Raw genomic sequence first — 27,729 nt, 5'->3', positions numbered from 1 at the left:
CATTGGTCAAGTCTCAGCCACTTGTGGATTGTGTTGGACTTTGATAACGGTGGAACCTATTGAGTAATTAAATTAAAAAAATGGCCGTTGATTGCCGTTTATTAAAAATACAGAAAATTAATGGTAAAATTCACAAAACAATAAGATGGAAATTGAAATTTTAATTTAAAAAATCAGAAAAACAAACTACTCCACGATAGTCCCCCCATGGCTCCTCATTTTTGTAGGCAGCTTTGGCTTACCACGGTCACACTTAAATCGAAATCACGTTGTCTTTGAGTTGAAGCTGCAAAAGCTGTCAAAATTTCGTAATAATTCGTGTATTGTTTAGCAAAATTGGCCTCTAAGAGAGAACCCAGGAAGTACCACACACCCATCGAGCGCTTAAAGGAGCAGAAAGAGAGCGGAGTATGTCGTGGCTTTTGGGAAGGAACCGTCAGCAGCCGCAGCCAGAACCGGCGGGCTCGGATGGAGGAGGGGCTGATCCGGAGGGCAAGACGGCCGGCGAACGTTCTGGAGACTCGCAGCTGAGCCGAGCGGAGCGCAAGGCCATGGAGGCGTACCGGTTCGACTCCTCCGCCTTAGAAAGGGCGGCGGATGCGGCCAAGACACTAGAGCGGTCAAGTAAGCGAAAAATTTCATCAGCCAATTGCATAACCGACATGCGCATGCTATCGCAGCTCGTATGTGCGTGTGCGTGTGTCCGGGAATGTGGTGTCTTTCTATCTGTAAGGTGACCTATGATACTCTCGTGCAGAACATGCGCGCGAGGCTCTGGAGCTGTCCAAGATGCAGGAAACCACCCGGCAGGTGGAGTACAACACCAAGGTCAAGGAGTACGAGGCGCACATCGAACAGGCCAAGGTCGAGCAGAAGCGGATCGACCATGAGGAGCGCCGAAAGACTCTTATTGAAGAGACCAAGCAGCAGCAGCAACGGGCTCAGTACCAAGATCAGCTATCCCGGAAGCGGTATGAGGACCAGCTCGCGCAGCAGCAACGAGTCCAGGAAGACAATCTGCGCAAGCAGGAAGAGAGTGTGCAGCGCCAGGAGGCGATGCGCCGTCAGACCATCGAGCACGAAATTGAGATGAAGGAGAAGAACCGACTTAAGCTGCTGGAGCATGAGCTGCGGGCCAAGGCTCGTGTTGACCGCGAGAACCGGGACATCAACCTTGAAAAAATCAGGTTGAAAGCTCAAGAGCACCGAACAACTGTTTTGGAGGGAATCAAGTGAGTTTATCGGAGGACCTCTAACAAATGGATTTAATAATTTAACTGTTTGCTTTCCATAGAACGGCTGGTACTGTCATTGGTGCAGGAGCGGAGGCCATGCTTACCGATTGGGACAAGGTTCTAACTGCTGCTGGAGGCCTGTCGCTTCTCGCTCTGGGCGTGTACTCCGCCAAGGGTGCCACCGGCGTCGTCTCCCGCTATGTTGAGGCTCGCATCGGCAAGCCCACACTAGTGGGGGAGACTTCCCGCTTTGCCTTCCTGGACGCTCTGAAGCACCCACTGAATTACTTCAAACGGCTTCGGGCCAAGCCCGCCGACGCCCTGCAGGGTGTCGTACTGAACCCAAAGCTTGAAGAACGGTTGCGTGACATCGCTATCGCCACGAAGAACACGAGGATCAACCGTGGTCTGTATCGGAACGTATTGATGCACGGTCCTCCTGGAACTGGTAAAACTATGTTCGCCAAGAAACTGGCTGAGCATTCCGGCATGGACTTTGCGATCATGACTGGTGGCGATGTAGCACCCATGGGAAAGGAGGGCGTAACAGCCATCCACAAGGTGTTTGACTGGTCAAACACATCGCGGCGTGGCCTGTTGCTGTTCGTGGATGAAGCAGACGCTTTTCTGCGCAAGCGTTCGTCGGAGAAGATCTCCGAGGACTTGCGTGCCGCCCTTAACGCCTTCTTATACCGTACCTCTGAGCAGAATCCCAAGTTTATGTTAGTGCTTGCCTCCAATACACCGGAACAGTTTGACTACGCAATCAACGATCGTCTTGACGAGATGGTGGAGTTCACACTTCCCGGTCTGGAGGAGCGAGAACGACTGTTGCGCCTGTACTTCGATAAGTACGTTCTGCAGCCTGCAGCTTCGGGAGCCAAGTAAGTATCCAATTGGTTATACCTTAAGACTCATTGAATTAATGTCTGAAATTTTTTGAAAGGCGCTTTAAACTAGACACCTTTGACTACGGTAAGACGTGCTCGAAGATGGCTGCCCTGTGTGAGGGTATGTCCGGTCGTGAAATCTCCAAGCTTGGCGTGTCTTGGCAGGCTGCTGTCTACGCCTCTGAAGAGGGCCTCCTTACAGAAAAGATGGTGCTGGATAGGTGCTACTCTGCTGCTCAGCAACATAAACAGAAGGTAGGTGTTCCTACAGACCTGGTCTAGTATCATTTTTAATCCCTATTTTCCACAGATGGCATGGCTTTCGGAACAGGAACGGGCCGACCACAAGTCCATCACTGGGGCCGCTGCCCCGCCGCTTACTCTCACTGCCAATAAATTGTGAGGCGCTGTCGCTGGCGGAAAGTTGATGTTGAAGCAGATGCTGTAACTGCATTCAAACCTTGTTTAGTTTTTAGACTTTACTTTAAGATGGCAACGCACAGGGCTTTATCTGACTATCGGATGCCACGCAACAGCCATGAAAATGAACTTTTGTGTGCATACATGTACATAACGCATTTAACAGCCGGTACAAAATCGTTGAGCGACTCACGTGTGTGACTGAAGATACAATTAAGTTGTACCCACTGACAATTGTATTATAAGCTTGCATTAACTGTCTCAATAGTGTGTACAATAAGAGGTATATATTTTAACTGCTGTTGTTGCATTTCCTATGTTAAAGCTTTGGACGTCGAATTGGAACTCGCCGCGCCAGCACTCTGAGAGATTTATATTAAACTTCTCGCTGGCGCCGGACTCTAATTTAACTCGTTCGGCAGTTTTCCTATATGATATATGAAATAAATATGTATAGGCTACTTGTTAAAAAAAAACTCGTTTTTTTTACTTATTTCAAATATTTTTAAAAAGGGCCACTTTTAATGATTAACTAGTCTTAGTAGACTTAAAACCATAATATTTTATTTAATTTGCGGGCTTGGTAATCTTAAAGACGAAATTTTTTGAATATTATGCAAACTATCTTGCGGAAGGATGCAAGAAAACCTTAAAACTTAAATATTTTTATTCAATATTTTGTATGGAAACTGTGTGTTATTTCCATAAACTAAATATAGGTATTTTATTTTCTATAAGCCAATATTTCTAACAAATTTTTATCTTTTCATTGAAAAAAGTCTTGAAATTTTAAAGTTTAAATTCTTTAAATATTTTCAAAAACACAAAAATGTTCAAACATTCTTTTAAAAAAAGTGTGTGTTACCGGCTCTAGGGGTGAACTCGGAAACAAAGCCTGGTCACACTATTGCACGAGAAAATGGCGTAAAGAGTATTTGTGTAGAAATATTAAATCAAACAGCCTAGAAAAATAGTTATAGTTGTTATTAATCTCCGACAAGAAATGTATCCCGGCGGGAATGCTAATGCCGATTTAGGCTATAACAAGCATGCCCATGCCCACGGACTTGGTCACGGCCAAAATCAGTTCCTGACGCAGCCTCCGCCACCACCCCCACACTTCGCGCTACCAACTGGCGGGCCACTAAACCCACTGGTGACCCCCAGCCTGCCGCTGGCCATGCCGGGGGGTACTGGCATTGATTGGGCGCAGCTCGCGCAGCAACGGATTCACATGCGGGACGCTGGGGTCGTGATGCCACCCGTAGCTCCACCGCCACCTATTATTGGAAATGTTCCAGAGTTCCACCATCAGGCGATAGCTTTGCCGTTACCCATCATTGCCGTGCAGCCAACGCATCCGCACTTAGAGGAGCAGGGTGAAGCGGACATGGACATGGACGAAGAGCCCGAGCGGGGTAATGGTGCAGAAACGCCGCCCCCTCCGGCACCCGTGGTTACGCAATCCCAATGGCTAGCAGCCAGCGAAGCGGCTGCATCTGACCCATCAGCCGTCCCCACGAGTTTAGGCTCCTCTGGAGTTGGTAAGACATGGGAAATGGGATTTCCGCCATTGCATTTTCCAATTCCCGCCTCTTCTACAGCTGTCATGCATGGAAAGCAGCCGTGGAATAGCTGGCAGTCCGGAAAACAAGCAAATCCTACGGCGCACATTCCCTCTTTGCTGAAACTGAACGTCAGCAATCCCAATGAGCCGCAGCAACAGCTGCAGTTGAAGATGCCATTACAGCCGCCGCAGCAGCAGCAGCAAATATTGGCGCACCAGCAGCAACAACAGCAACCGAACCACCAGCAAGAGAGCGATGCCAGCGGCAGCGCCAGCACTGAGATTGATGCCAACAAACGGAAAATGTTGCCAGCTTGGATAAGGTCAGAGATCATTGCCTCCATATGAATCTTGTAGCTTGTAGAAATGGTAACCTTCCATTGTTATAAATGCGTATTATTGCAGGGAGGGCCTAGAGAAAATGGAGCGTGAAAAACAGCGGCAGCTGGAGCGCCAACAGCTCTCCGCGCCAACGCCAGATGTCGATGGCATCGATGTTAAGCAAGTATCAAGCAAAACACTAACTACACCTGTTAATCTTTTGAACATCGCAAATGTGGTAAGTAAGGTCTGCTAACGAGGCTAATTCTGACTCTCAATACGGACGGAAAAGTGCCGAAAGTCGGGCATTCATAATACTCCCATTGGCTGCCATACAACTCTGAACCGAACTGAAACCTTGACAATCAAAAAAAATGCATTTCCAAAACCACTGCCTCCATTAAACGTGCCCTTGAAATTCAGGCTAGCGACAGCGAAGACTCCGTCGGCCTGCCTGAGGACACACTTGGAAACTCGAGGGAGGAGCAAATAGGTAATGAGATTTTGAGTAAGGCCAGAGATAGCGGGAGCAGTGATGAAGAGGATGAGGATAATAATAGCGAGCCGGGACAACAGGAGACGCTGACGGGAATGCAGAGTTCGGCTGAGACCAAGGAGGCTCCGGTGAATGGTAAAAACTACGAAGAAAGACTGGCAGATCTGGTAGGCATTCCTTTTAATCCGGTAGTGAGCTCAGGCCAAGCGATGAAGTCGAGTGACCTTCAGAGCCGAAGGAACTGCGGAACCTAAGCTGCTGCAGTTCGTTCACTCTGCACTAGAGTTCATTCCCTGGTTACCGGCATCACATCCGATCATAATCTGTATAGCTGCAATCAATCCTGAATACCCATCTGTAGATGCTCGCTGTGCGTCGCACACTCACCGAAATCCTACTGGAAACCACGAATGAAGAAATTGCTGCCATTGCTGGCGAGGCTCTGAAAGCGCACCGCGCCAAAGGTACATTACACATTAATCTTAAGTTTATCCCCAAACCGATCTCTTCCAGCGATATCGCGTGTGTGTGTTTGTGTAAGTAAATAGAACGTAAGAACCTAGCTGGAATGGTCCTGGCTCCGTTAGGTCGGGCGATGAGATCGCATCCGTAATGCGGCGAGCGTGTTCCACATAATTATTTTTAAATTAAAACCTCTGCTAATATATGAATCCTTTAAATACTGAAATGAACGAATCAAACACCACACAAAAACAATGAAATCACTTGCTGAAAATTTTATAATCGTAATATATAATATATACCTATATATATGTATGTATATGTAAATCAAAAGCGTCATCAGCCCAAGTGATTCGCAAAAGCGCCTTGTCTTCCATTACCGGCAACTTGGGTAAGTAACGAAATTCCAATTTAGCGCGTAAGATTCTTTTGCACAGTTTTTGTTTAGAGGTAGTCTGAAATAAGCTTATCCCTTTACCCTTTTACCCCCTAATGGTAATGAACGAAGAGAATATTGGTAACTGTTTAGGTCCCTTTCGAGTCCATAACTTTCTCGCTGTAATCTTGAGTTAATCTTCCTTGTCGCAGTGTGCTCTGCTCCCCAGTCTGTCTTCTTCCGCTCCCCCCTTAAAAGTTAATGTAAACATTTCTCTAAAAAAAAAAAATCGAGATATTAAGAATGACTTAAGATCAGCGCCCCATCTCTGCATCGAAGCTTGGTAGCAACAATTAGCACTTGACTGATTTGAATTATAGGGCTAGCGGCCTATGCCAGCGATTCTTCCAGTGAAAGCGAAGAGGACGAGGACAATGCCGAAGGAGATCGTCAAGCGGACGCAGTCAAGGATGGTGACAAGAGTGTACACTTGAGCGCGGAAGATTTGAAGGTTTGTTTTCTTTAAGAAGCCACAATGATTCCAAAATGTTGACTCTATTACAATCTTTAGGCTCGCATACGGCGCAGCAAAAGATCCTTCGAGAGGGTCATAGACGACATTGAGAATCGAATGGCCCAACAGAAGGAGCGCGACGAAAAGACGCTACAAAGGCACCGCAGGCGGGAGCTTGCTGATTCCGCAAGCGAGCGGCGCAGTCCGGTGGTCAATGAGGAACTTCTCGAAGACCTGGCTAGTTATCCCGCGCATGACAAGCTGCAGCACTTTAATGGTTTGTTGTGTAAACCAGAATTCTTCCTAAAAAGTCAACTAATTCTTCTGTGTCCACAGCGGGAAAACGTCCTAGCCGCAAGGAGCGCACCACACGCTTCAGCGACAACAAGGATGGCAAACACCAGTCCCATAGCTACGTCCATCAGGTGGTAGCAGCTGCTGCAGTATCACCGCCAAGCCGCGTCGTCGCTGGCGCTGTGCCGCAGAAGCTGAAACCAGTTCCCAATCCGGCCACCAACCTGTTGCAGATGCCGGAATCAGTAACTACTATGCTTAATGCGGCGGACAAGGCGCTTCAAAGTGCTAACAAGTCATCGAGCAAGGCCAAGAGCAGCCGGCGTCGATCGTCCAGTGCGTCTTCCTCAAGTAGCAGTAGTGACAGCAGCTCCAGTGACAGTGATAGCAGTTCCAGCGATTCAAAGACCTCTAGCAGTCGAAGCAAGCGCAGCAGTAGACACGGGCACTCTGATCGGGGCAGTAGCCGAAGCAAATACGATCGCCGTGACCGCGATAGGAAAAAGGAACAGAACCGGGACAGAGACAGAGACAGGGACCGAGACCGAGACCGTCGCCAGCGCCACCACTACAGCGGTGGAAGTAGTAGCAGCCGGAAGAGCGACAGGCGTAATCGAGATTCCAGCCGATCTCAAGAAGATGATAGAGGAAGCAATAGCCAGCACCGGTCTTCAAGGCACCGTAGCAGCCGTAGCCACGACCACGGCAGCAGCAGCAGCAGCAAACGGCGAAGTTACCGGTCGAGATCCCGCTCCAAGTCTCGCAGCACCCACCACTCCCATTCGAATTCGAAATCGCACTCCTCTTCTTCCGCGTCTCATTCACGCAAACGCCACTAGACTTTGATTATAGATACTTGTTGAATTGTACATTTTTCTATTTTTCTTCTGTTTTGAATGCTTTTAGTAAACTATTTTAATCACGCTTAAAACGATGCCAATTTTTATTAATACTTTTGATCTAAGCAAGTACCTCTTTTGATTCTAAATACAGTCCCAATTTACTTCATGATGTTGTACCAATGTTGAAGAAAAATGTCAGTTAGGCTCCATTTTTGAAGCTGGCATTGCAGACTAAAAACTTATAGAAAAATTCTGGCTTTTGGACGACATTCTTTGGCATTAAAACAAATAAAACAGAAAAACCAGTAACATTCTCATTGTTGACATATTCTGCATTAGGGATGGACACGTAAAGGTTTTGCTATTCGATAGTTAACAGCAATTCTGTTATTGGGATGTTGACGTTACAGATTACAGAATCTGTTTTTTTTTTTTTCATTTAAAAAATTCCTTCAAATATTTAATATTTTCCTCAAAAATTCAGAAAATGATAATGGTAAGAAACCCTTTTACCAAGAATAAAACAGATAAAAAGCTTTAAGGTAAAAAATTAAATTTATAACAAATAGTGATCAGTTCCCGCTGTCGAAATTTGTTATTTTTCAACAGCTGGTCACACTGTTTCTGAGCAACTACAAACTGTGACGACATTGCTATTTTTGTTTTTTGTTTCACCAGAACTGGAAACGATGTCGGACCTCGCGTATTTGGACACGCTGAACAACAAGCAACTGCTGGCCAAATGCTTGGAGCTTGGTCTGCCCGGCGTTCCTGTGACAGACAGCACCCGCGGCGTCATCATCCGCCGGCTGCGAGCGGCGATCACCGGGACGCCCCTAAACAAAAGCAAGACCAAGAAGGTGACCCCCAGGCGAGAAACTGTTCATGGAAGCCATGTGGCTCAGCCCACATCTGAGCCAGTTCGCCGCACTGCTGGTAAAAGTCCAAGTCGTGCTGGGGGAGAAAAAATCAGCGCTGCCAGTCGGCGTACCATAGCATATGGATTGGACAATACGTCGCTTTCTGGAAGATCTGTACAAACCACAACCACTGTGTCTGATGTGGGCTCTCAATCGGAGGATGACGATTATTTTATGGTGGACTCTCCCGGAGTGCGCTACTCCCATTCCACCCAAACGCCTGGCGAAGACAATCGACGCAGGCGTTCAGTTTCTTTGACAAAATCTGGAGTGTTGACCACATCTTATACTCGTGAAGTGAACCAGCCTAACTACGTGCCAGAGGCTGAAGAAGAGGATCAACCCCGTAGCTACACATACGAAAGACCAAAGGTTCAAACCTCGCCTCTGCACACATTGCCCACTTATGAGCCTCGCATAGAGCCATCAACCTATAGACGCTCTGACCTGGGCTTTTCTCGGCCATTACTTACTCAGAGCCAGCTTAACTCTACCAGCTACTTGGAGGAATCGGGATACAACCAGACGTCTTCGCCTATTTATCCAAGGAACACATTCAGCGGCTCGGCAAAGCCATTCGGAGTTCCGGCCCCAGGAGCAGCAGAATCCATTTCTCGCCAGCGTCGTCCTGTTAGTGGATTTAGCATGGCTAGGGGTCGTATTCTGCAGCCTACCACCGCAGTGAATACGCTTTATCCCCAACTGAATCAGTTCTACGATCAACCTGACAACACCCACTCGGACAGCGAGTCGGAAGTGGAGGAAGCCCCTGTCAGAGCCACTCGCCTATCACCTCCCCAGGCCAGACCCCAAGTTCGAAGACCTCTGCTGCGCCAAGAGGATCAGGGTTCGCCCATGTCGCAGTTTAAGGAGCTGGTTTATTCCGTGAATCGCCAGTATAACCTCAAGTTTTACTTCCTTCTCATTCTGGGCGTGATGCTCGCCACGTGTTTCTACGTGATTTTGACGTCTGGAGATAGTTAAATATGTAAATTAGTACCTAAATATATGCCTTGGAAATGTGGCTATTGATTAATATTTTCTCATAACAACAATGGTTAAAGGACCTTTTTAATACGGGGACCCGGAGGAAAGTCCAATAGCATAAGCATTGTAATTAAAAACTTGTTGGAATTCAGTTCAGTTTGCCAAGTCTTTAATTGCTTGTTTTGCATAATTTTCTTTTTATACATAATTAGAAAAATGTACTACATTATAATTATTGTATTGTATTAAATAAACTAATTAAATGTAAGTGCTCAGTGTGTGCTGTTGCGATTTCATTATGTGGGTGCGCTTTCTCCCTGATAACGGACCAGGACTCTATGCTTTATGCTACTATTTACACGCCATTCAATAAACAAAACAAACTGTGTAAAATCGTTTGGGGGGGTAGTGGGGGATCGCTGCTAGAACATCACAAAGCAAATCGCTGCTGGCGACCAAGTATCTGGCTGACTAATTAAAGTGGAACTTGAACTGGAAGGGAGACCCGTGCTGGAAGTGTGCGAACGGATGTTCTCCGTGGAAGCCTCCGCGCTGGCCCTCGGGATCCAATGGATCTTCTCCATTGTCGAACTGTCGCCGCTTCTCGGGATCGGTAAGTACTTCTTTAGCTGCAGCAATATCAATGAATTTCTTCTCGGCCACCTTTTTCTCCTCATCCCGGAAGTTATCTGGATGCCATTTTTGCGCGGCCTTGCGGTACGCCTTTACAATTTCCTGCTTGGTGGCGCTGCGCTTCACGTTCAGGATTTTGTAGTAATCTCGGCGCTCTGACTGCTTCTGTAGCTTCTTGGCTCGTTGGATGCCCTCCTTGGCGCGGGAATTGTTCTCCTCCAAGTCTAGTGCCGCCTGGAAGGAGTGAATGGCATCGTCGTACATCTCGGTGCCAAGCAGGGCGTCGGCTCGATCACAGTATACTTGTGCGTCCTTCATAATGTCAAGTGCCTCCTTGCACTGCTGGAGAGCCTTTCCGAACTGCTCATCGGCGGTATAGCAGCTGCAGAGCGCCTTGTGACCTTCATATCGGATCATAGTCTCCTCCGGCTCGTGCTTAAGCACTGCCTCACCGGCAGCGATGCACTCAGCATATTGTTTCTCCTCGCGAGCCTGCTCAGCGTTAACCAACTGCTTCTCCACCTTGCGTAGCTTTTTGTAGAAGGGAAAGCACAACTTGTGCTCGGGATCGAACTTAAGGCACTCGCGAATCTCCTTCAAGGCGTTCGAGGCGTGTCCTATTGTGTAAAGCAGCTGGGCAATGTTGTAATGTCCTTCCGTGCTGTCCTGGGTTAGACGGTTCACCTGTCGCAAATCGGAAATGGCTGACAATGGGTCATTTATGGCAATGTAGGCATCCGATCGAGCCTGTCGGAATGGCACAGCCCATGGCGAGATCTCCAGCAACTGTGTAATCATGGCAATGGCATTCTGATGATCCTGATGGCTAACCAACTGTTGTACCAGCTGCCATTGCTCCTGAGCCGGGGACAAGCGGGAGTAATGCTCTAGAACTAGTCCGTTGTTGGGCTCCTCTCGGAGTACTTCCTCGAAGTCGTGCATCGCCAGTTCGTATTCACCACTCTTCATGTGCACCACACCGCGCTGAGTCCTCGCAGCCGTAAAGTCCGGTTTCAGTTCCAGGACTCGGCTGAAGTCCTGTACGGCAAAGCGTGTCTTCCCTAAAGCCAGGTAGACGGTTCCGCGCTTGAAGAGAGTCAGGTAGTTGTTTGGATCGCCCTCTACAGAGAACAGATGTGTTAATCAAATAAATATGGGCTACTTCACCCTTGCAGATGAATAAATTTATTTAATTTTTTGCATTAAAGGTAAATTGTTAAAAAATTATTCATCTGCCAGGATATAAATAGAGCTATAAGGATATATTTATTTACCAACTGCCGCATGATAATGCGTAAGGGCATCCGACAGCTGCCCGCGAGCCAAAAAGTCCTTGCCCAGCTCCAGGTGGTTCTCGATGTCCGCGGGACTGGCCACCGACTCGGCGCCTGCGAGAAAAACAATGACGTGTAAGTAACCAACCCTCATAGATAAGGCCCTTTAGGGTAAGCACCTTCTAGGAAGAGCTCCAACAGTAGGAGCACCACGCAGGCGGCCAACTTCTTCTCCCCGCTGCCGAACATAAGGAGATCGCTTAATGGCAAGGCCATGGCGTTGTTTAGACTACGTGTACTTGGTCAGTTAGGTGAGCCACAACCTGTGTGGGCGTTATCGACACGCACGGCACTTGGCGAATCTGCTTGGCGTGGCAGCTGCTAATCTCTGCGCTTTCACCTAGCCCCCCCTCTCCAAAGAGCTGCGATGTTACGGCTTTATGAAAATTGCGTCCGTTTTTGGTAATATTCCGGTCGTTCGGTTTCTGTTCCTTCACTTTCCCTGACAGAGACAACTACTCGATTCAGTTTCTAAAAAGTGAGAGAATCTCTGGGCATCCCGGCCACTGCAATGTTCAACTGCGGGCGCCTTTTGACACGGAACTTTGTGCTTATAAATATATATAAACTAGAACTGACGTGTTTCTGTCTGATTTTTTGAACAATCCCCCATCCCTCGTCGTTCCTTTCCGTGTGGTCCAAATATTTCTGGTATTTTTAAGTATTTCAAAGTGTCAGACTAATTTTAGTATTTTTAAAGATTTTTTTTCCAATTTTTTTTCAGTATTTTTAATAAAAATGTGAACAATAATAAAAATGAAGAAAATAAAACGTTATTTTGAATTAGAATGAAAAATTAAGCGAAAAAATCAGGAACCTTTATTGGCAAAATTATACCATTCAGTGCCATATTGTGGCACTTTTAAAAGAGATCCCTTGGAAAATATAAAAAACATAAAAATAAATTTGTTTGTAGGTTTTGATAAAAAGAGATAGAGAATTGAATCACAAATCGATTAAGGTCTTCCTTTTAGAAGTAGTTTCATTAGTGGCAAAGTTAGAGCCTTCGCTGTGGGTCATATTATTGCTCCCATGAATTTTCCACATTTTGAAGAGGTATACCTAAAAAATTTGCCAAAAATTCTTAAAAATATTTTGTTCCTGGATTTTGATGCAGATTGATGGAGAATCGATCCACAATTCATTTAAGATAATCCGCTCAAGAATCGGATGACTATTGGCAAAGATATGGCCTTCGGTGTGGGCCATATGGACCTCTCGTGCATTTCCCACATTTTTGAAGGGGTCTGCCCAGAAAATTTTACAAAAAATCTGAAAAATATTTTGTTCCTGGATTTTGATGCAGATTGATGGAAAATCGATCCACAATTCATTTAAGATAATCCGCTCAAGAATCGGATGACTATTGGCAAAGATATGGCCTTCGGTGTGGGCCATATGGACCTCTCGTGCATTTCCCCCATTTTTGAAGGGGTCTGCCCAGAAAATTTGACAAAAAATCTGAAAAATATTTTGTTCCTGGATTTTGATGCAGATTGATGGAGAATCGATCCACAATTCATTTAAGATAATCCTTTAAGGAATCGGATGACTATTGGCAAAGATACGGCTTTCGGTGTGGCCCATATGGACCTCTCGTGCATTTCCCTCATTTTTGAAGGGGTCTGCCCAGAAAATTGGACAGAAAATCTGAAAAATATTTTGTTCCTGGACTTTGATGCAGATTGATGGAGAATCGATCCACAATTCATTTAAGATAATCCGCTCAAGAATCGGATGACTATTGGCAAAGATATGGCTTTCGGCGTGGCCCACATTGACCTCTCATGCGTTTTCCCCATTTTGAAGGGGTCGGCCCAGAAAATTTGACAAAAAATCTAAAAAATATTTTGTTCCTGGATTTTGATGCAGATTGATGGAGAATCGATCCACAATTCATTTAAGATAATCCGCTCAAGAATCGGATGACTATTGGCAAAGATATGGCCTTCGGTGTGGGCCATATTGACCTCTCATGCATTTCCCCCATTTTTGAAGGGGTCTTCCCAGAAATTTTGCCAAAAAATTTTAAAAATATTTTGTGCCTGGATTTTGATGCAGATTGATGGAGAATCGATCCACAATTCATTTAAGATAATCCGCTCAGGAATCGGATGACTATTGGCAAAGATATGGCTTTCGGTGTGGCCCATATGGACCACTCATGCATTTTCCCATTTTTGAAGGGGTCTACCCAGAAAATTTGACAAAAACTCTAAAAAATATTTTGTTCCTTGATTTTGATGCAGATTGATGGAGAATCGATCCACAATTCATTTAAGAATTAAAAAAAGGATGCATTTGGATACATATTTGGAAAGATACAGCCCTCGAAGTGATCCAAATGATGGGTCCCATTAAGGTACTTCGCTCAATAATCGGATTAAATCTCCCAGCGACACAAAATTTAATTAAATAACAAATCTTAATTGTTTTATTTTTCAAATTACTGTTAAATTGGAACATGAATTTGGTAAATAGGGCTAACACTACTTTTAAAAATCCGTAGTATATTGATATTTCAAATTTTCGTATGCTGATGTAAATACTTTTCGGTTTCTTCTGGTAATAAATGCATTCCTTGAGCATTTCGCATCTTCAGTTGCTTCAATTGCTTTAATAACATAATATGCTTATTGCTTATCGCTAAATGGTCAGCAAGGATCAAGGGATTAAGTATGTAAGGAGCTTGAGATAAATATGAATCAGAAATGGTCGAAGGTATGCGGATCTAGGATTTAAGACGATATAGTTTTGTGTATTTACGTATGCGATACGGGCCATATATAGTAAAATATAACATTTTCCTATGACATATTCTAGATAAAGCTCACGGCTCATTCACGACGCAGCGATCCCTGTGTGTCTAGTAAATGGTCTAACTTTGGATGGAGGGTGTGGTCTATAAGTTCTAGGCTCGAGTTCTATGCTGCTAGTGAGTATTTAGTGAGAGCTAGGCTCAGAATGCAAAACAGTTTCTGTATGTGCTTGGCTATAACAGTATTCTTTGCTGTTCCTCTTGGTTAGGAAATCACAATGTTTATCAGATCATCGAGAGTGTCCTCAGAGGGGGGCTGAGAGGCGTGTGTCTTTTGCATGTGAGCTGTACATAAAAAAATATAATTAATTAGTTATTAAAACCAATAAAATATAATACAAACTTTTAAGCTTGATGTGCGTGACAAAGCGTTCCTGGCAGAGATCGCACTTGTAGTAGGTTTTTCCGGTATGTACCCTTTGGTGGAGTCGCAGGGACTTTTCAAATAAATAGGCTCTTCCGCAAATGCTGCATTTGAAGTTCTTTTCCAAGACTGAAAGGGATGATTTTTGGAGATAAAAGTTTATCATTTTAGAATCGATAATCTAGGAACTCTTTCCTTTCAATGCGGATTCAAGGACTCACCCTCGTGACTGCGTCGATGCTGGTTTAGCACGTACTTCAGGGCAAAGGATTTGCCGCATACATCACACACGTTTGGCTTCTCCTTCTCGTGCGTCTTAATGTGCCACTTCATGTCCTGGACCCGCTTGAATCTCTTGGAGCACTGGGGACAGGCGTGCGGGCGGTCCTTCTCCGAATGCACGGCAGAGTGCCGCTCCAGCGCCGACTTCATGTTGAACCTCTGGGTGCAACTGCCGCACTGGAAGAGTCCGGAGTATTGACGTTCCCGCTTCTGCTGCAGGACACGCTTGTTGTTGGCAATCACCGGCATCCCTGGTCGATGAAGGTGCTCCGCAGACATGTGGCTGGCTAGGTCCTGCTCTGTGGCAAAGTGCTGCCGGCACATCATGCACTCGCTTCGCTCGATGGCGGTTAGGTTCTCCCTGTGCTTCTCCAGCATATGGATGCGTTTCTCGGCGTAGGATGCAAAAACTAAGGAACAGGAATTGCGTAATCTTTTATTAATTGGCGATCAGGGTGGTTCAAAAGGGTGACTAGTCGTAGGGTGTCATGAAGTAGAAATATATTTCATCATCCTGGAATCCATGACCAAAGGTCATGATTGATTTTTAGATAATATAATGATTTTTTCAGGATGGATTTCAGGATGACTTCTTATATAATGACATGCTGCTCTCCGGGGTTTCAAACTGTGGATGGAGTTGGTTATGCTTTTCGGTAATATTTGAGAGGTTTGAAGGGTAAAAACTCTAATCAAGTGGCTAAAAGTAAATCAAAGTACAAAACGTTTGCTTATTCGGAATTCGCATGCTATTTGGCTAAAAAGGTTTGCAAAAAAAACAGCTCGGTTAGCCATTATGTTTACCGTTATTTTGGCTTGACTAACACACACAACACACACTATAAGAAGCGGCAGAATCAGACGGGCGTGTCTCACTTTATTTTTTGGTCATAAAGCTCTTGTTGGATGTGAAAATGTTCGATGATGGCGACAGATTGATATTTATGGTTAATGCTCATGTATATTTAATGTAAAAAGTTTGTATTGCTGAAATCTTTCAAGCCCCCCCCCTTTAAAGGAGGCTGGAAAAATCTCAGATAGAGCTCCAGAAGAGGCTACATCTGTACTTACCCTCCGTGCAGTTGGCACATTTGTAGGGTTTCTCTCCTCCATGCTGTCGGTAGATGTGCCAGCGAAGAGTCTTCAGATGAATAAAGGCTAAGATAATAAAAATAAATGGATATATTATTCATATGGGAATAAAAGTATATTTATACTGGGGGCTAGTTGGTTTTAAAATCTACTTACTCTTTCCACAAAAGCTGCAATGCTCACTCTTCCGGGAGCTAGCTCCCAGGTGAGTGGCTTCGTGGCATTTCAGATGGCGCTGATTGATGAACAGCCTCTCGCACCCACTCTGACGACATTTGAGCTGGCGTTCCGGGTTGTGCCACTTCATATGGTAGTTGAGGCTTTTCCGGGTGAAGAAGCGCTTCTCGCAGAGGCCACATTCAAAGTCCGTGTCCGTGTGATATTTTTCAACGTGGTGACGGAGGTTGTGCCGATCGCCGTACTTCTTGCCACACACCTCACAGGTGTGCTGCTTCTCCACGTGACAGCTCTTGAGGTGCACGGTACGGGATGCCGCATCCTGGAAACAGGCATCGCATTCTGGACAATTGTACGGCTGCTCCGAGTCGTGGCTAGTGTTGATGTGCTCCAGGAGCAACTGCTGCAGCTGGTAGCTTTCCTGCGGCCGCAGACAAAACTTGCAGGTGTAACTAATGGTCAGCTGCGGGCTAGTGGCTTCCTCGAGGTCTGGCTGCAGCTCCTCCTCCTCCTCGTCCACAAAAATCTCTATGGGTTCAATGGCAGTGTTTGGTGGAGTTTCGGCTGAAACCGTCGTTGTTGTTATGTCTGGTCCTATTCCCTCCACATCTTGCACTTGGTCTGAGGAAGCATCTCCCTGATCATCCTCCTCCAGGCTGTTGGCATCGATTTTGTCGTATATATTGGACAACTTCAGCTGCGCCTCCTGGCAGACCCCTCGAAAGGCGTTTATGGAGCAAAATTTAGCGAAACAATCGCTGCAGATCTTTTGGGGTAAGCCGTCATTTGGGGAGATCTGGGAATGTTTTATAAAATTAAAAGGCTTTTTATATTAGTTTATAAATTAAAATACAAAAGATTTAAATTTAAAATCAAAATTAAAAAAATTTATTGAAAGATTTAATCTTTTCAATTAAAAATACCGTTAATCTGACTGAAACTTTCTAAAAATAATATATAAGACCAACATTTTTCAAGAGCTTTTGTTAAAAAAATAAGATTATCTAATTTCGAAACTTGTTTATTATTACTATTATTTTTTATTTTTATTTATTATTTATTAATCTTTCCAATTAAAATTAACGAGAATCTAACTGAAACTTTCCAAAAATAATATTTTTCAAAAACCAACATTTTTCAATAGCTTTTGTTTCAAAAATAAGATTATCTAATTTCGAAACTTATTTATTATTACTATTATTTTTTATTATTATCATTATTTCTCTTTCCTTTAGCAAAACCCTGCCATAATTTGCAACTTTCACTTTGAAAACCTGCAATTTTTAGCCCACTCTTGTGGTTACCCCACTCCTTTTGTTACTCCACTTTTTTTAGACACTCACCTCAAGATTCCAGTTAACAAACTGCAGTCGTATCTGGGCCATCTCGCTGGGCCAGCAATTGGGATGGTAGAGATCCAAGAAATTGTTGCTGCCATTTTCGGAATCGCATACAAACATGGAAATCGCACAGGTGCGACACGTTTCCATGGTGGCGGCCACAAGTCAGTGCCCAGCGAAACGGCAGCAATGCATTAATATGCAACTGCAACGCCCAAATTCGATGCGGCGGAACCCATTTCCATGGATTCATGTGTCGGTCTGTGCGTTTGTGTGTGTATTGTGATGCGTGTTGGGAATTATGCAACTTTATAATTATTACACTGAAAAATCCAGGTCCAAATCTAAATCCAAATGCCACATCTCATCTGTATGTGGCGAGAAATATTTACAAAACAAATGTTTTTCACGCCTAATGGATGCTGGGACTGGGGCACTCTGAAAAGTTTTGTGTCTGTATCCGGGTGACGACCTATCTATCCTTATGCCCAACCTCCCCACCATGCCTGGCCTGTCCTGTACTGCGCCTATCCTGGTCCTCTTTTGGCGGCCGACGAAGTTGCTTGGCGCGCACTCCCGCGTGAACTGACCTTCGTGACGGCCCAATCTGCTTTGGCTTGCAGCGCCGAGAGATTTAATGGACGCGCATACACTTATCTATGCAGAGTCTCGCCCACCCTCACACCCCAACCACCCAGCAGTTACTACATGGCTGTTCGGCCGAAGCCATCAGCTGTTCCACTTTGTTTGGGTACTTGCGCAAAGCTCGCTAACGCAACCCGAGGGGGCACCAATGGTGGCACAGTTTATCGAACTCCCCACTAACGTGCCACTGCCACAAAAAGCTTCATGCCCCCATCATACTCCCCAACGAAAGCGTTTGCAACTGCAACTGTAAAGTTAAAGCTCAAACGGAAAAAACTTGAAAATATCTGCCTCTTTGGGTTTATTTGAATTTTTTTGGTTATCACCCCCAGGATATCCTTTATCAGAAAGCCGATATATTAAGTTTTTTTCCTGCAACTAAATATTAAGTTATAATTTATAGCTATCATTATGTACAGATTACACGGTTTTATCTTAAAATTAAAGTTTTCCTCTTACTATCTAAGAATTATCCTACTCCCGACTCCTGCTACTAACTTGGCGGGAGAATGCCTAAAGCGCAGAGACAAAGTTTGGCGGCGTTTAGCTTCGCTTCCTTCTTGTTATTGCAGCCCCTGTCCGGCGTGTAAGTCTGCCCGTTGATCTCCACCGAGAATAGGAACGTCCGGCAGTGGGGCGGACCGGTATTCTCGCGAAGCGTGTATTGCGGTGGCGTCCATTTATTCTTTGAAGTCAGTTCGTTCAGCACACACACGGGATGTTTGTCCTGTGTGATTAGTGGAGGGCATGTCCCCGTCGGCGGCCCTGCCATGGCTGCTCCACCCATCCGCGTTCCCGGTGGGCCGGGTCCTCCGATGGGAGCAGGTGGGTTCTTGTTTCGCCGCTGGACAGGTGGCTGTCGCGACTGAGGTGGCTTGAGGTCATCGCGAGATACCAGGCCTCGTTTATCCAGTTTAACATCCAATAGAAGGGGCTGCAGAGATCCTGTTTTGGTTCTTCCCAGGCCTTCACCAGGCTTCCAACCCATTTTTTGCAGCAGCGCCATACCCATGCCCCCGGTCACCGGTTTGGTAGATGTCAATTGGTCCTTGCGCACCCACAGCTGGGGCCCGCTGTTTAGTTCGTGGGCCTTCATCACCTGAGCTCCAGTGCTGCCGGTGAACTGACCAGGCAAGTGCTTCGAGTTGGCCCAGGAAGACATATTGCGCTGAGCGATGTACATCATTTTTAAAGCTTCTGAATCAGTTGGATTATCCTGAAAATGGATCTTGATTAATCTCGATACCTATAACCTGTATTGAGCTTTGAGCTGACCTGTAATCGTCGAATGGCACTTAAGCGCTGAGTAATGATGCTACCCACATCCATCGAGGGCGGTGCCACCTCCGGAAATATCGATTCACTTGGCGCAGGTTTTGGTGCTGGTGTTGCCGATGGTATGGGCACCTCAGGAACAAATGGTGCCGCAGTTGCCGGCGGTGCAGCATCGACTGTAACCGGAACGGGCGGCGGGACGGGTTCTGGAGCAGAAGGAACGGAAGGGCTTACACTGGGTCCCCCCATTGATTTAAAGGCTGGTTCTTGCTGATCCTGCGGGGGGATGGACTTGGCAAACACGTTCTTTTGCGTTTCCTTGAAAATAGTTGTGGATTGCTTTGCGACTGGAAGAGAAGGCAGTGGCGCCAGTCCACTCTTGGGCTCCACCGGCACCCACACCTCGTTCATGCGATGCGTTTGTCCCGATGAAACCGGAAACTGCATCGTTATGGCCTTCGTTTGATCCTCCCGCCGTGCTGTGGCTGGCGTCAGAGGCGTGGCGTTACGTATGTGCATCACAATCGGTTCCCGTTCTTTAAGCTGAAATGGATGATGGAAGGCCTTCGCATTTCCATTTTTATCCACGTCAGAATCCTCGTCCGAGCTTAGATCGGAGAGACCGTCACCGTTGGAAATTTTTTTACAGAAATCTGTCAGATCCTGAACAGTTCGCCCGCCGTAACGCATTTTGACCAACACCTTATCCTTGACCTCAGGTGTCATATTTGCAACTCCGGGCAGTGTTCCCCGCTTGAACATATTAATGGCGTTTTTGCGGGCGATCTCCAGTAGGCGCTTTTTGTCAATGCCCAAATCTCGCGATCGAGATCGTGAGCGTGATCTTGACCTCCGCTGTCTCCGGGAATCATGATCGCGCCCTCTCCGCTTGCTCTGCGGTGGCTCTGGCCTGGGCACTTTTTCTTCTTTTGGTTCTGATTTTGGCTCCTCCTTTCCATCATAAAAAGGATTGTGATGCGGCCGGCGGCGACCATTAGAAGCCTTCTCCCGGAGAAACGACTCCTCATCGGATAGTGAGACGTCAGAGACATCGTGAGACTGTCTTGACTTGGACTCGGCTTCAGTATCTCTCGGCTGGGCCGCATCTCGGCCATTATAGAAGCTATTGCCGGAGCGGTCCCGTTCCCTTTCTCGACCATGATCCCTGTCTCGTTCATGATTTTGGCCCTTTTCTTTTTCCCGGTCCCTATTCCTTTCGCTTCTCTCCCTCTTTAAAAGGGAATGCGAGTCCGAATGACTGTCCACCTCGTTAGATGATCTCTTCCTGTTTTCAGACTTTACTTTATCCTTCCCAGTCGTTGTAGTTTTATCAGTAGAAGTCGTCCTCCCACCCGCCAACGGTATTTTTTCCTTGGACTTTTCCCGATCCCGAACTTTATCCTTGTCCTTGCTGTCTTTGTGTTTGTGCTTGTGCTTCTTTCGCTTGCGCTTATGCTTGCCCTCGGAAGAATTGGCGTCACTGCACTCGCCATCCGATTTGGGAGACTTCTTCCTTTTACTTTTCTTCTCCTTTTTCTCCTTCTTGACTTTTTTCTTCTTCAGAAGATTCTTATCGTCTAGCAGTTCTTCAGGCGGAGCAGCGTTAAAAACGCCAAAAAGCTCGGCGAGGATCTCGTTGGATGACTTGACGGGCACAATGTCTTTCTTATCCTCTGCAGAGGAGGCCTCGCTGTCTTCCGACTCATCTTCCCGATCTTTGCTAGTGCTTTGCGATGCAGCCAAAGCTTCAGCCTTATACTTGGCATTAAGGGCCCGAAGCTTGGCCTCCACCTCTGCATCTGGTCGCTCGCATTTCACCTTTACGGATGGGCCAATCTCGGAGGCAACTGGTTCCTGCTCAGGAGGTTTTGGGTCCACATTTGGCTCGGCTATTCGAGGGTTCTCCACGCCAGCTGCGTGCTCCGTTTTTTCCGTCATTGCTATTTGTTAGCCCGCGGCATGGGGCGGTCGTCCTAGTATCCATGCATACCGATGGAAAGCTCCGTAGATCACAAAATTCCTTATTTCTCGAATGTAAATGTTTTTTTTCGCACGCCTTGTTAGATTCTCAACAATAGAGATGAGATTTACTCGTATATCGATTCGATATAAATATCGGATGAAGTAAACATACAAAAACAAACAAATCTGAATCCTTTAAAGGACATGAATGTTCCGTTCATTTAAAAAGGCTTTACCCTAATTCTTTAGTAAAAAATGTATTACTTTATTACCATAAATAAAAACAAGCTAAATTTCTTTCATCTCTATCGATGGTCTTGACAAGCAACAAAATTACAGTTGGCAGCCCTCTACGCCAACCGCAGCCAACTTCACTCACGTCGCTGTCACGAATTGCAATTTTTATAAAAAGAAAAAAATTGTCAGAAAAAAGGCGTTTTAGTGTCAGTGTCGTCGAGCTAACTATATTTTATACCTGCAAACGTAAGTAGTTCACCCATCAAAGTCCAATTAATGAAAATTCCATCATTTGCGCGTCAATTTCGGTGTATTTTATCGCCATTTCCTTTTTCGTCGCCATCGTGCTGCTTGACTTTGTGTTGCTCCGCAGCGCCTGCAACTGTGTTGGTCGGTTCTACGTTATTTTTCGCAGTTTTGCCGTGTCTATGTAACAATGATATGTGTCGTAGTATGCGTGTGATTAATTTTCCTTCGTTCATTCCCAATTGAAACAAATTGTTTAACAAGTCACCCTAGAGGTGTACGTCCTACATCTCAATATAAAATTTCAAATATTTTTTGAGCATACGCACATTTATTCAGTGAACTGAATTTTCTTATAGATATTACAACTACATCAAAAAACAGAAGAATCGGCCACAAGATGACGTCTTTGGAGCAAAATCGTTTGCAAAACTTCAAAAACAAAGGAAAGGACCAAGATGTAAGTTTTTCCCAATTAGATGTAACAATCAGGTGAATATATATCCATTGTATTCTAGGAGATGCGTCGTCGCCGAAATGAGGTTACTGTAGAGCTGCGAAAGAACAAGCGCGAGGAGACCATTCTCAAGCGACGGAATGTGCCCAACTTGGATTCGAACACAGATGAGGACGAGCAATTGCCCACTTCCATTAATTTGAAGAAGCTCGCCCAGGCTGCCGCAGATTCCTCTAAGCCGGACCAGCAGCTTGCCGCCGTCCAAGCCGCACGCAAGTTGCTCTCGTCCGACAAAAATCCACCTATCAACGATCTGATTCAGAGTGACATTCTGCCCATTTTGGTGGAATGCCTGAAACAACATAATCAGACAATGCTGCAATTCGAGGCCGCCTGGGCTCTGACCAACATTGCTTCTGGTACTCCAGATCAGACCAACCAGGTACGCTACGCAAATTATTGCTTACTAATTGGACCTTTTCTTGACAATATAAATTATCCTTATAGGTCGTTGCTGCTGGTGCCGTGCCGCTCTTCCTTCAACTTCTCAACTCGCCCGCTCCAAATGTTTGCGAACAAGCCGTATGGGCGCTAGGTAACATCATCGGCGATGGTCCGTTGTTGCGAGATTTTGTCATCAAGCACGGCGTAGTTCAGCCACTGCTGTCGTTCATCAAGCCGGACATCCCCATTTCGTTCTTGCGCAACGTAACCTGGGTGATTGTTAATCTGTGCCGCAACAAAGACCCTCCCCCTCCGGCCGCCACCATTCACGAGATCCTGCCCGCACTCAATGTGCTTATCCATCACACCGACACAAACATCCTGGTGGACACAGTATGGGCGATCAGCTATCTAACTGATGGCGGCAATGAGCAGATTCAAATGGTTATTGAGAGCGGAGTGGTACCCAAGCTGATACCACTACTTGGAAACAGCGAAGTCAAAGTGCAGACTGCTGCGCTGCGTGCCGTTGGCAATATTGTAACCGGATCCGATGAACAGACGCAGGTGGTGCTTAACTATGATGCGCTCTCCTACTTCCCGGCCTTGCTCTCGCACCCGAAGGAAAAGATCCGCAAGGAAGCGGTCTGGTTCCTGTCTAACATCACCGCCGGAAACCAGTCACAGGTACAGGCCGTCATCAACGTTGGTCTTCTGCCCAAGATCATCGAGAACCTGAGCAAGGGCGAGTTCCAGACACAGAAGGAGGCCGCTTGGGCAATTAGTAACCTTACCATCAGTGGCAACCGCGAACAGGTCTTCACCCTGATCAAAGAGGGCGTCATTCCGCCTTTCTGTGATCTCCTTTCGTGCCAGGATCCGCAAGTTATCAACGTAAGTGATTTGGTCTCTAGGTCTCTTAATGAATGAATACCCAATACTTTATTTTTTTAAAAGGTTGTGCTTGATGGTCTTAACAATATGCTCAAAATGGCTGACTCTCATGTTGAGACGGTGGCCAACTTCATCGAAGAGTGCGAGGGTCTGGCCAAGATCGAGAGGCTCCAAAGCCACGAAAATGTTGAAATTTACAAACTAGCCTATGAAATCATCGATCAATACTTCACAGATGAAGTGAGTATTAATTTATTTTTGGTTAAAAACAGATTTAAATTTCTATTCTTATAGGGCGAACAGGCTAGCATGGCGCCCAGCTCTGACGGAACACAATACAACTTTGATCCAAACGCCGATAAACTACCAATGAACTCATTCAACTTTTAACGATACAAACTTTAAAGCCAAGCAGCGACAGAAACAGTACAGTGGAAACCAAACACGTGCAACAATATACATTTTGGCACTTTTAAACCGTACACACAATTTGTGTATGAACCCCGACACGCCGGAACTCAATTCACATAATATTATAATTTGTACACCCCAAAACAGCAGCAATTAGACAGCCAAGATTTTTTCAAGAGCAAGGATAAAAACTGGATGATTCACCACGGGACAACACTGCTGGAGACGTTTTAGCTTATCTCAATACTGTGTTATCAAAATTATTAATTTCAACGACGCATACACGCACGTGTATGGATGTATGCAGTGCAAGAAGTAATTTTATTGGACTGACTCTGTCAAGAATTCATCCAAAATATATTACAACATACACACACAGGAACGATAAGATTCAAAAACAATGTAGAACTATTTGATTTATATGGATTAATTTAAAAATATGTACGCCTTTTGATTTGAAATTACATATGTATACATTTCTAACATGAAAGCGATGAAAACCAAATGCCTAGCACTGTGTTTTGTTTCCAGACAGCAGATAACTTAACCAGAAAACTATAAACACAAGTGTTTGGGTTTCTGTGGAAGGTAGCTACTAGCTGCTAGTTAGACGAGCCATCGCCCGAGTTGCTGCTAATTAGCATTTATTTCGATTTGTGCGTCACTTGAGCACGTTTTCCATTAATGCGCAATAGCCGTGACAGCTGGGCTGGACTGGACAACCGCGTTTGCTCCACAGTGCGCCAGCGGAATATTCACACTTGGCAGCAGGTCCAATATATATGTAAACAGTTCTCACACCCCACACAAGATCAAAAAATTACAAATGAGGGAGTGTGGTGTAGCCTTGGAGGATGAAACAAAAATACATCTACCATCAAAATTATTTAAACAAACGAAATAAGTTTATTTTCGGCATGGCCAACATTTGAACAATTAACATTTTGTAATGAACTAAGGGCACTAGTATGATTTTTAAGGGTTTGGAAATTTTTTAACTGTGGGTGAGGCTCATTAGTAATGAGTCATTACGTGGGTAATCCCTAATTTGAAAAAATCTTTTGGCTAAAAAAATAATTTCATGTGACAAATATGTGTTTCAAAATTTTTTACATAAGCTTTAAGCAACTAATTAAATTAATTTTGTTTCTGTTTTTATTTTACATTTTGAAACTTGAATATTTTCTGGGTATAATAATGTATCATTTAAAAAATTAAAAAGAAATAAACGTAAACATACAAATTATAGATCATTGGCATTTTTCTATTAAACTGGCTTGCAAATTAATTATAACTTTAATGAATAAATGTTTCCAAAGGTTTTTATTTAGAAAACTATACATTTTACAAGTTTTAAAGTTTTATATTTTTTGTAACAAATTTATTGATATTTCATACGCGATGCGTAATAAGCATCACGTAACGTGATACGACAATTACTAGGGTGGCAGCGCTACGTAATGTAAAAAACGTAGTTCTAGTCCGTTCCGCTAGGTGTATTTCAGGGTTGCAATCATTTGAATAGTTTTCAATATAACAATTAAACAAATTTGTGGTTTTTTAAACACAAACTATTATTTTTATATATTTTATGGTTGAGCATACATATATTTTACCGCCAAGTTAAAGAAATAATAATACAAAAAAATAAAGCCTTGTGCTCGCGTGACTCCCAAATAAAGATCATGCGTATGTGGGTTATTTTTAGATACATTGCATTTTCTGCCAGCTTCCGTAAACATTTCGCCGGAAATTGGCACACTCAGGCTCCAAGGCTATGGTCAAGGTCAAGGCTGGTGCAACGAGGGATTTTTTAACTTTATTAAAAACCTGATTACCCGCGTAAATTTAAATATAATTAGAGGAAAATAAATAAATATTGTCAGATCTTTCGAAAGTCAAGAGAGTACGTAGGAATGTATGTAACTATATAACGTGAGAAAAGAGAAAGAGCTAACACGTTAGGATGTAATTGGTCAAAGGCGTAGGTAATTTAAAAGAGTGGGGGTAATAAAAATTGGTTAACACCCGTTTTCATTTAGATTCTAAATATAGAATAAGAGAACATATCTAAAAAAGTCTATATTATTCAATGATATCTGTGAATTCTATGCCACCTACGCCCATGCCATCAGCTGTTTGGTTTACTGAGAGTGGCTCTCTCTATTTGTGCGCACACGTAGCAAACGTCGAGGTGTTTCAGCGCTGGTTTCTGTATGTTTTTGCTTCCGTAGGTGTCTGGTCGACGGATTATCAACGCTGCTCGTGGAATTTTTCGCACAAATAACACAATGTCGTCCGCCGCCGTTCAGCCCCCGCCACCCGTGCCACCCCCACCACCACCAGCCTCGGCAGCAGCTTCCGCAGGAAAAGGAATTCATTCCAAGATATACAATGGAATAATTGGAGCAGCCGACAAATTTGTGCCCGCCAAGATGCGCCCACTCTGGATGCATCCAGCTGGTTAGTGTTGTTATTTAATATTTATATTCCTCTATTAACCTGTTGCTTCCGTAGGACCCAAGACTATCTTCTTCTGGGCACCCTTCTTCAAATGGGTAAGTGACCAGACAGACGGGACAGGAAGGGATTACATAACTGGGACATCGCGCGACCTTCGCTGATTTTCATTATCGCACACATACTCGCGCGCACCATCAATCCAAGCAGCAGTATACAAATCTGTGCGCAGGTGCCATTAAACGAAATTATTTGATTATTTTGAGCAACCTGCGCTTGATAACTGCCGTGTCCATGTGAGCGTACAAGTTCCGAGCACTACTGTGACTTTGTTTATCGAATTTTAAACAAGCTACGTCGGAAATATGTCTCGCAGAAAACCAGTTTTGAATGCCTCCAAACACTCCAACAACAAACAAAGCAAAATCTTAAATATCTACCTTTTGCAGGGTCTGGTAATCGCAGGATTAAGTGACTTGGCCCGTCCAGCTGACTCAATCTCCGTGTCCGGATGCGCCGCCTTGGCTGCCACGGGCATTATCTGGTCCCGTTATTCCCTGGTGATCATACCCAAAAACTACAGCCTTTTTGCCGTGAATCTCTTCGTGGGCTGCACCCAGGTGGTGCAGCTGGCACGAGCCTACAACTACAAGATGGAGCAGGATAAGCTGCAGAAGGAGGACCCGAAGCCGGCACTGACCCAGTAGATCCATATCGAATCCAATACCGGTGCTATCCCGACCCATAGAAAATAATTTCCCACAATGGCACAATGTAATCGAGTAGTAGGTTTAAAGGAAACTGTGTTTGCAGATCTGTGATCTGTGTTTTAAAATCTGCTAGCCGTTTTTACTAATGGTTTATCGCCTTATCGACGTGATTCGTATTACTTAAGTTGGAACTGTGGAGGCTTCACGAATAGTTTATATTAATACGAGCATTATTGGACATTTTGTGATTGTCAACAAATAAACAAGTACATGTTAAGACTGTAAATAATATCGAATATGATTTGTTTTTAATTATTGTATATTAGTATGAATTAATCTGATTCTTTTTATAAACTTTTTAGCAAGTTTATATTTAAAACTGGTTTTATAGTTAGAGCTCGAAAGTCAATGAGTGTAAGGTATTGGCAAAGGCTACAAGATCATTTAAAGCTTTACAAATTAATATTTAGTTTTAATATTTATTTAACTACCTACATTTAGCTCCACTTAAAGTTTTATTAATTGCAGCATGCAGCTGGAAACTAATAATATTTGCAGTCCCAAATGGGATTTTTATGAACCATAAAAACTTGGAAAGGTGTCGGAGCAATTCATTAGTTTTTG

The 27,729-nt window shown here is 44.7% G+C and overlaps 8 protein-coding genes across 9 annotated transcripts; 5 read left to right on the top strand and 3 right to left on the bottom strand.

Annotated features, from left to right (window-relative positions):
* The first annotated feature begins 228 nt into the window (after window positions 1-228).
* bor (ATPase family AAA domain containing bor) lies at window positions 229-3,021 on the top strand. The gene is made up of 5 exons (XM_017248344.3): window positions 229-624; window positions 758-1,232; window positions 1,295-2,119; window positions 2,182-2,380; window positions 2,436-3,021. Exons 1-5 carry the CDS (start codon window positions 411-413, stop codon window positions 2,526-2,528), a joined length of 1,806 nt encoding a protein of 601 aa, XP_017103833.2. The 5' UTR covers window positions 229-410; the 3' UTR covers window positions 2,529-3,021.
* A 418-nt stretch (window positions 3,022-3,439) lies between these two features.
* Window positions 3,440-7,513, top strand: LOC108129909 (arginine/serine-rich protein PNISR). Of its 2 annotated transcripts, XM_017248209.3 has the most exons (9): window positions 3,440-4,089; window positions 4,150-4,435; window positions 4,518-4,671; window positions 4,857-5,096; window positions 5,291-5,393; window positions 5,726-5,782; window positions 6,148-6,278; window positions 6,339-6,558; window positions 6,618-7,513. In XM_017248209.3, the coding sequence occupies exons 1-9, from the start codon at window positions 3,549-3,551 to the stop codon at window positions 7,412-7,414; spliced, it is 2,529 nt and encodes an 842-aa protein (XP_017103698.2). In that variant the 5' UTR covers window positions 3,440-3,548; the 3' UTR covers window positions 7,415-7,513. The 2 variants fall into 2 exon arrangements, with proteins under 2 accessions (XP_017103698.2, XP_070138267.1); XM_070282166.1 differs by lacking the exon at window positions 5,726-5,782.
* A 509-nt stretch (window positions 7,514-8,022) lies between these two features.
* On the top strand, window positions 8,023-9,592 carry bocks (bocksbeutel). Its single transcript, XM_017248167.3, has one exon. It carries the CDS (start codon window positions 8,107-8,109, stop codon window positions 9,319-9,321), a length of 1,215 nt encoding a protein of 404 aa, XP_017103656.2. The 5' UTR covers window positions 8,023-8,106; the 3' UTR covers window positions 9,322-9,592.
* On the bottom strand, window positions 9,472-11,899 carry P58IPK (dnaJ homolog subfamily C member P58IPK). The gene is made up of 3 exons (XM_017248166.3): window positions 11,411-11,899; window positions 11,232-11,345; window positions 9,472-11,078 (listed from the first exon to the last, which is right to left on the bottom strand). The coding sequence occupies exons 1-3, from the start codon at window positions 11,505-11,507 to the stop codon at window positions 9,796-9,798; spliced, it is 1,494 nt and encodes a 497-aa protein (XP_017103655.2). The 5' UTR covers window positions 11,508-11,899; the 3' UTR covers window positions 9,472-9,795.
* A 1,817-nt stretch (window positions 11,900-13,716) lies between these two features.
* LOC108129305 (zinc finger protein 883) lies at window positions 13,717-18,047 on the bottom strand. The gene is made up of 6 exons (XM_017247268.3): window positions 17,368-18,047; window positions 16,004-16,820; window positions 15,827-15,913; window positions 14,695-15,165; window positions 14,453-14,602; window positions 13,717-14,394 (listed from the first exon to the last, which is right to left on the bottom strand). The coding sequence occupies exons 1-6, from the start codon at window positions 17,512-17,514 to the stop codon at window positions 14,315-14,317; spliced, it is 1,752 nt and encodes a 583-aa protein (XP_017102757.2). The 5' UTR covers window positions 17,515-18,047; the 3' UTR covers window positions 13,717-14,314.
* Window positions 18,048-18,368: 321 nt separating this feature from the next.
* Window positions 18,369-21,370, bottom strand: Son (Son RNA binding protein). The gene is made up of 2 exons (XM_017248302.3): window positions 19,285-21,370; window positions 18,369-19,225 (listed from the first exon to the last, which is right to left on the bottom strand). Exons 1-2 carry the CDS (start codon window positions 21,220-21,222, stop codon window positions 18,503-18,505), a joined length of 2,661 nt encoding a protein of 886 aa, XP_017103791.2. The 5' UTR covers window positions 21,223-21,370; the 3' UTR covers window positions 18,369-18,502.
* A 203-nt stretch (window positions 21,371-21,573) lies between these two features.
* Window positions 21,574-24,440, top strand: Kap-alpha3 (karyopherin alpha3). The gene is made up of 6 exons (XM_017248230.3): window positions 21,574-21,729; window positions 22,089-22,189; window positions 22,248-22,628; window positions 22,694-23,524; window positions 23,588-23,764; window positions 23,819-24,440. The coding sequence occupies exons 2-6, from the start codon at window positions 22,130-22,132 to the stop codon at window positions 23,912-23,914; spliced, it is 1,545 nt and encodes a 514-aa protein (XP_017103719.1). The 5' UTR covers window positions 21,574-21,729; window positions 22,089-22,129; the 3' UTR covers window positions 23,915-24,440.
* Window positions 24,441-26,169: 1,729 nt separating this feature from the next.
* LOC108129750 (mitochondrial pyruvate carrier 2) lies at window positions 26,170-27,401 on the top strand. Its single transcript, XM_070281531.1, has 3 exons — window positions 26,170-26,398; window positions 26,453-26,493; window positions 26,845-27,401. Exons 1-3 carry the CDS (start codon window positions 26,227-26,229, stop codon window positions 27,100-27,102), a joined length of 471 nt encoding a protein of 156 aa, XP_070137632.1. The 5' UTR covers window positions 26,170-26,226; the 3' UTR covers window positions 27,103-27,401.
* The last annotated feature ends 328 nt before the right edge of the window (window positions 27,402-27,729 follow it).

Source organism: Drosophila bipectinata, chromosome 3R (genome assembly GCF_030179905.1).
Source record: "Drosophila bipectinata strain 14024-0381.07 chromosome 3R, DbipHiC1v2, whole genome shotgun sequence".
Classification (NCBI taxonomy): Eukaryota; Metazoa; Arthropoda; class Insecta; order Diptera; family Drosophilidae; genus Drosophila; species Drosophila bipectinata.
This window is presented reverse-complemented; position numbering and strand designations above follow the sequence as displayed.